General features: G+C 45.0%; 1 protein-coding gene across 1 annotated transcript; it reads left to right on the top strand.

Annotated features, from left to right (window-relative positions):
* Positions 1-490: 490 nt before the first annotated feature.
* Positions 491-5362, top strand: LOC125941565 (uncharacterized). Its single transcript, XM_049659092.1, has 5 exons — positions 491-536; positions 1010-1168; positions 1697-1914; positions 4317-4411; positions 5224-5362. The coding sequence occupies exons 1-5, from the start codon at positions 491-493 to the stop codon at positions 5360-5362; spliced, it is 657 nt and encodes a 218-aa protein (XP_049515049.1).
* The last annotated feature ends 1817 nt before the right edge of the window (positions 5363-7179 follow it).

Raw genomic sequence — 7179 nt, 5'->3', positions numbered from 1 at the left:
TATCGGTTATCGGTTTGGTTTGCTTCCCTTGCTTTGCCCCCATGCGCCAGCACGTTTTTCTGCATATATGTGAAGCCTATCGAGTTAATTATTGAGTTGTGAGTAAGCGCCTTGACCTGTCCTTTCTCCATGTCTTGTATTTTCGTTGCGCTCCATAAAATTGTAAAGACAGATGTCAACCAACTAGCTCGTTCGTTCATCTTGCTATTAAGTGACAAAGAACTCGTAAACAATGGTTCAAGGTGGTTCCAGTATTGAGATATGTGCGGAAACAATGTTTATTTGAAAGTACCATTATTACTAGTCAAGGTGTAAGGATATTCTGACGTGATACATGGGACTTTGAAAATGTTCAATGATCTTTTCCGCGTTGAGGTAGTCCAGGCATTTGCAACAGGTGCAAATATCAGGTGCAACAGGTGTAAAGATCTGCCAAAGATATCTGCTTTCTTGCTTTTATCTTGACTACGCAGAAGAACAAGAGGAGAGCATGGAAGTCATCAGGAAGGCCTTTGAAGAAAACTCAAGGGAGAAACGTAAGCGAACCGCTGTGCTGCCATGCATTATGTGAGAACAAATGGAGGCACAAAATGAGTTTCTGAAGGCCTAGTTGGTGCATGCTTGACATAGCGAGCGCAATACACAAACACAAAACGAAAGAAAAGGTAAGGCCATGGGAAGCCTTTAAACATGATAAGGCAAGCGAGAGGCACATTGCAATCTGCCTGTTCGTAGTACCTCGTGTTCTCATCTCTAAATGTAATACGCACGTCTTTCTCTTTACAGAAAACGCTCCGAGCAAATACTCAGGCAAGTACACGAGCTGCTTTTGGTGCCCCGTATGAAAATCTGGGTGATGAAAATTAATTTCAAGTCTCCCTCTGTTGTGTCTCTCACAGCCCACTCCGCAGTTTTGGGGCATTAAACGCCACAATCTAAATAATTTGACTACACGTTCGAAAACATAACTCGTGTGGGCGTGGCATTTCTGTTTGGTTGTTTTGCGCAGCATCGTCGAACGTGAACCTTCTGTGCCGCTTCTCAGCGCGCTACCGCACGGGCGTCTACCCGTATGGCGTGTGCACGCACTTCATCTACGCCAGCGTCCCCAACCGAGTGAGGCCGAACTCGCCACACGACAAGGACGTGCTCTACAGCTACGACCTTGGTGCGAAACGGAGTCGCCGGGTGTTTCTCTTGCGTTTGATATGCCTGAGGAGCATCTATCTATCTATCTATCTATCTATCTATCTATCTATCTATCTATCTATCTATCTATCTATCTATCTATCTATCTATCTATCTATCTATCTATCTATCTATCTATCTATCTATCTATCTATCTATCTATCTATCTATCTATCTATCTATCTATCTATCTATCTATCTATCTATCTATCTATCTATCTATCTATCTATCTATCTATCTATCTATCTATCTATCTATCTATCTATCTATCTATCTATCTATCTATCTATCTATCTATCTATCTATCTATCTATCTATCTATCTATCTATCTATCTATCTCATCGTTAAAATCGCTTTTTACCACTTTTGAGGTGTAATGAAACATATGTATCGCGCAAATAGAGTGCTTGAGGGGTTAAACTATGGTTGCAAATGTAACAGCTGTCTAACTGCGGCACTGCATACCTTCGAGGCGTTAGATTGAGTCGATCGGCTTTTTGGTGTAGCGGCGTTCAAGAAGTTCCTGCACTTGCGAGACCTGGCTGCTGACGTGCGACTGCTGCTCTCGGTCGAACTGGATGCGATGCTGCGCACGGGCTGGTCTCCAAAGCGTCTCGCCTCGGATGCCAGGGTGTGGCTCGACCGCAGTGGCGTCGATGGGCTCCACCTGGATGGCTTGGACATCCTGCCGAGGACCGTTCACAATGTCAGCGAAATCGTCACGGTGGGCGAAACGTGTGCCTCGCTACAACTCGCTCTCTTTTTCTTATTGCCAGATTCAAGATCCCCGAGTAAAGTGAAAGTTTGTGCGAGTTGGTGGTTTTGATTCATAAAGCCAACAGCCTGGAAAAATGTCGTCTGGTCGGGAAAGATCATGAAAGAGACAGACAGGGACCGGAACAAGATAAAGAATATATTAAAAACTTAATGTTTCTGCTCCCGTTTGGGATTGTGAGCAAGGCTGCTGCGTGGTGGCAGATATGTCAAATTTTAGTAATTTTTTCATATAGGTCGGCATCTAGCTGTTATGTTTTTTTTTTCATGTCTTTATCGGTCCACGTTCTGCTTTAAAGTAAGATATAAATAAGAATGTTTATTGATATCGTCATTTAAAGCTGGACGTGTGCCGATAGAGGCACAAGAAAGAGAAACGACAAAACATCTGGTTCGCAAACGGCGTCAGAAAATGCGAACAAAGGAGATTGCAAGACCATCACGGTCTTGCCATCACGATCGTGCTCTGCCGTCGTTTACAAGTGAAAACCATAGAACAAGGCACGACTAATAACATTCGGAAGTAAGTTTCACGTCACCTCCTTGTGCAGCTTAGTGACACGGGTTTTCATTGGATGCCTGGTGATGCGATTCAGTGACAGTACAAGCGACAATAGGGCGGAGCGATTGCCGGCCTCGATGGCCAAGCTATCTCCCATGGAGTGTAGCCCCCTGCACCACAACAGGATCGGAAATAGTAAAAGCCGATAAGCTTCATTATTACTACCGCCGGCGCAATGTTTTGAGTCCGTGGGATGAAATAAACGCCACATGCTTTGTTTAGCGGTACTGACTCGACTGATGCCACAAGTAAAGGATTTGTTTTTCTTGTGAAAGTGGTGCAGAGCGCTGGCGGGAGGCTAGTTCAGCATTCTTGTACTATGAATTGTTTACCTGCGGTCATTACTTTAACCAAGCTCCCATATCTTCTTCTTTCTGGGGTTTTACGTGCCAAAACCAGTCCTGATTATGAGGCACGCCGTAGTGGAGGGCTCCGGATTAATTTTGACCACCTGGGGTTCTTTAACGTGCACTACAACGCAAGTACACGGGCGTTTTTGCATTTCGCCTCCATCGAAATGCGGCCGCCGCGGCCGGGATTCGATCCCGCGATCTCGTGCTCAGCAGCGCAACGCCTTAGCTGACTGAGCCACCTCGGCGGGTAAGCTCCCATATCATTTGCTCTCGTTATGAGGGTTTAAATCCGCGCTCATAATCTGTCGTGCAAAGTTAGGTTGTGTCAGTAAATCACGCAATGCTATTAATATTGTCGGTGACATTTTTCAAGTGAGACCAGCTGGAAGTCAGCGCACGTCCTTGTCGTATCTTATCCCATATATGGCGCAAGTCTGAGACATTATTCTATAATGCACCACAAACCCTGACCTGTGCCCACGACATGAGCGATTCGACACCGCGGAAAGCATCGTACGTCGAGTGTTACGTAAATTCTGCCTATAGCGATCTCCTAATGTCTACAATGTGTTCTGGAAAAGGCATGTGAAATGAACTTTGAGGTCTAATCCCCAAGTTTCGCCGTAAAATTTCTGAAGTCCTTAGTACCATCTTCTCTCTCGCGTGACTGCCCTGCTCAAACGCACTATCAATTATGCACTGTCAATGCACTGACATGTCACCATTGCATCACGCATGTCCTGTGGTATTTTTCAATCCTGGCGCTTCTACCGGAATTGCAAGCGCGCTGAAATAAATACTGATGTTCTCATTACCGCATACTTTTCCTCTCTTCCTCCTATCCCTTCAATTAGCAACCAGGAGGTCCCAGTATCACAGTGGTAAATGTCGCTATCATTGTATATGCCTCTAATTTTGAGTACGATGCTGAAAGTAGCGCCTTGAATAGGTCCTTAAACAGCACCTCCATATTTCTAGACAAAGTAACCATGTCCACATGCCATGGTGAAAAACATTGTTCTTTGCCTGAACAAAGATATGACGATTTCACCTAATCTGGTTAGTTAACGTGTTGATGCTTCATTCGGTATTTTAATGTCATCTCGCAGTATTCGCACCTTGCGGATGCATTTCGGCGCCTCTGATGACACGACAGCTTAGATAAAATTAGTCATAATTTTTTTCGAAAGCTGGTGGCTGGATTATGTATCAACCACTGCTCCTACAGTTTCACATGTACCTGACTTTATATCCGATGTGAATAATTTACGTAAGTGTATTTCCGAGTTGATTTAGGGAATGGTTGATGACAATGTCTAACACAATGTTTAAGGGGGGTCTTAGGAGAGAAAAACGGCCAAGCCTATGCGTGCTGTTGGTTCAAGCATATGGTTGTGTGAAAACAAACTCTATTGCTAATATGTTTTTCTCTCGCAGGCCCTGCGGAAGTCATTCAAGCGACAGTACCTTCTCACCGTTGGCATCGACCGCACGCAGAAAATCGTCGAGGACGAGCTGCTGAAGCTGCTCAAGTATGGTGGCGTCGTGGGCATTGCACAGCGATGGCCTTTTCTCGGCTAACAGGCTTTTCACTCTCAGATTGCAATCCATTTCTAGCCGGTGAAATAGCCGTACAAATGGAATATGTCGCTCGCGGTGGGAAGTTAGCTATTTACTAGGGGCGTTCGAAAAAGTGAGATTTCTGATTGAGACCAAATAAGCATGTTGTGGTACTTATTTTGTGCGTAATATGTCTCACAAAAAATGACGCTTACTTAGATTATTCGACACGCGACCGTAATGCAGTTCGCAGCTGCGTGTGCGGTCATCTCAGGAGCTTGTAAACGAGAAACGACGTTTATGTCATAAATGTCTTGCTTCATTCAGCCCTGCATATCAACGGAATTTACGCTCGTGTCATTCTCGCGAGAATCGTCGTTCACCTGACTGTAACACGAAGCTAATTCAATTGGGTTTCGTAGGGTTTCCTTCACTTTCGTTTCATTCGGATACAGGACAATGGTTCCCTTTCATTATTATTCCTCCACCGTGTGGGCTTCCGCAGAAGAACTGATTTGCCTGGTTCAGTGTGCCTTGTGCTTCGAGTTGTCGATCACATTGGCCTCACCCAGCGTTCTTCTGAGCTCCTTATTAGCTCAGATGCTAGAGTGAACGCCCAGGTAAGACATTGGTTCTGCAGAATAAATCCCCTGACCAGAACGGGCCTTCCTTTATCAGGAACCCGTGTAGGCTTCCTCTGCAGCTTTGTGCTACAGTCGAGTGGATGATAATTTTCCCTTTGAGATACGAGTTGACAATGGCGTAGCTTTTGTTGCTGACGCAGGCTGGTGGACTTCGCGAGCTTCGCGACGAGCCACGTTCGCCACACGGACGAGCGCACCACGTTGTCGAATCCGTATAGCAAGTACGACAACAGCACTTCCGGCCAGTTCTTGGTGAGCGCCCCTTTGCGCTCCTATTAGTTGACGTAGTACTTGAGTACTTTACAGCACACACGCACAACGTGAGCGTTCACGCTTTAAATGTCTCGGTTAGGGGTCTTGCGTCCTTTATGCTTTAAAGTTTAGTTAAGAGAGCTTTAGCTCCGGGCCCACTTCGATGTCTCTACTGAAATATCCGTGAAACGCTGAAATGTACGTGTTAGAGAACGGCTAGATCATTTCGAATAAAATTTACTGAAATTAAGAGAAAAATAAAAATTATGTCAGGTGCAGGGAGCAGAATGAGGACCTCAGTCATTAGAAATATCTTCGAAAATGAATGCATATAAAAAGAAAAAAAAAATGAAAAAAAAAACAAATTAAAGTGCGGCAGCGGGACTTTTGGCGGTAATTTTTTAAGCAATAAAGTCGTGTATTGGCGCTCAGAAAACGATAACCGACATCTAGACAGACAAGCTATCGATTTATGGCGTTGGAACTGAGGGATTGAGGAGGCATGAGGAAGGAACTGTGCAAGGAACGAGAAATAATGGTTATTACATTGAGATGCAGGAGAACTTCGGCAGGGATTTGCAAGCAAGCGGGCGTAGCTGATATTCCGTTGAGATTACGAGAAACAGCTGGAGCTGGTCAGGTCGTGCAACCAGGGAATAAAATCGGGGCTCTGCTGGAGTAATGGAATGTGCGCCAAATGAAAGGGAAACGCACATTCCAATCATTTTTACATCTTTAAAGGTGCTGGTTTGTCCCAAGGTTGACACCGCCTAGCCCTTAGTGTTATAAAAAGCTTCTCGTATCCGATAACACGCCTGCGATGATAAAAGCCGTAGTTGTAGACGGTTTAATATCACCTCGTGCGCGCCAATATATCTGACACGAGACATTCAGAGCAATACGTTATTAAAGTTTAGTTTCATGCAGTGCTCGGGTCGTTTTTTGCAGCTGCCACCATATGTTTACTTGCCACAACAGGTCGTAAAAAAAAGAAAAAAGAAGCTTGATTCGCTCTTATCAACAATTTGATGTTACCCTGCCATTTTCTAAAGCCAATTACTCCTGCGCGAAAACTGGCGAGCAAGTAAAATCACGCGCCTTTATCGGACCATGGTTTATTCCAAAGGAGGCACCTTAAAAAAAGGTGGCCGTTAAAAAAATAAACAAATTGAGAAGGGCTATGAGCAGCCCCCGCGATGTTTTCTGAACTTATGTCGACGTTTGTGGACGCGCTTTTCTGGCTTTAAAATACCTTTGATGGCACGAATTCTTTAATGTGAGCTCCGAAAATAGTGAAAAAAAACAAACAAACAAACTAAAAAACAGGTACCCGTTTGCTTACATTCATTTTTTCTTCTGTAGTGAAGAGGTTAAGGAGGAGGATGTCAGCCATGAGATAAATAAAGCACCCTCAATTACTGTGCTAGCTTGGTGGCCGTGGCGTCCTAGGCACTGCTGTGCACGACGCCTTGGGTTTGATTTCCTGCGGTGGCGGCCGCGTTTCGATGGGAGCGGAATGCAAAACGCCCCTTTTATGCGTAAGCTTCCCGGTTGTGGCTAATTACTCACGGAAAATCGGAAACCTATGTTCTAACTTTTTTCATTACGAACACTAGTGCCTAACGAAAGGACGTTTAAAATATTCGCAATGATACACCTACATTTGCTACCAAACTGAGGGGGGCCGCATAATTTGATTTCGCCTAACGCGGCAAAATGCCTTGAAACCAAGCTAAAATTTCTTTTTCGGATTCGCCAGAGCCGCGAAGTGGACAAGTTGGCCAGGCTGGCTGCCCGGTCGCCCAAGTCTCAGCTGTGCTTCACGCTCGCGCTGGGAGGCAACC

This window comes from Dermacentor silvarum, chromosome 11 (genome assembly GCF_013339745.2).
Source record: "Dermacentor silvarum isolate Dsil-2018 chromosome 11, BIME_Dsil_1.4, whole genome shotgun sequence".
NCBI lineage: Eukaryota > Metazoa > Arthropoda > Arachnida > Ixodida > Ixodidae > Dermacentor > Dermacentor silvarum.
Note: the sequence above shows the minus strand (reverse complement) of the source record. Positions and strands in the feature narration are given on the sequence as shown.

Coding starts and splice junctions, on each gene's coding strand:
- LOC125941565 (XM_049659092.1), top strand. CDS start 491: ATGGAAGTCATCAGGAAGGCCTTTGAAGAAAACTCAAGGGAGAAAC. Junction 537..1,009: donor AGAAAACTCAAGGGAGAAAC/GTAAGCGAACCG, acceptor TGTTTTGCGCAG/CATCGTCGAACGTGAACCTT. Junction 1,915..4,316: donor ATGTCAGCGAAATCGTCACG/GTGGGCGAAACG, acceptor TTTCTCTCGCAG/GCCCTGCGGAAGTCATTCAA.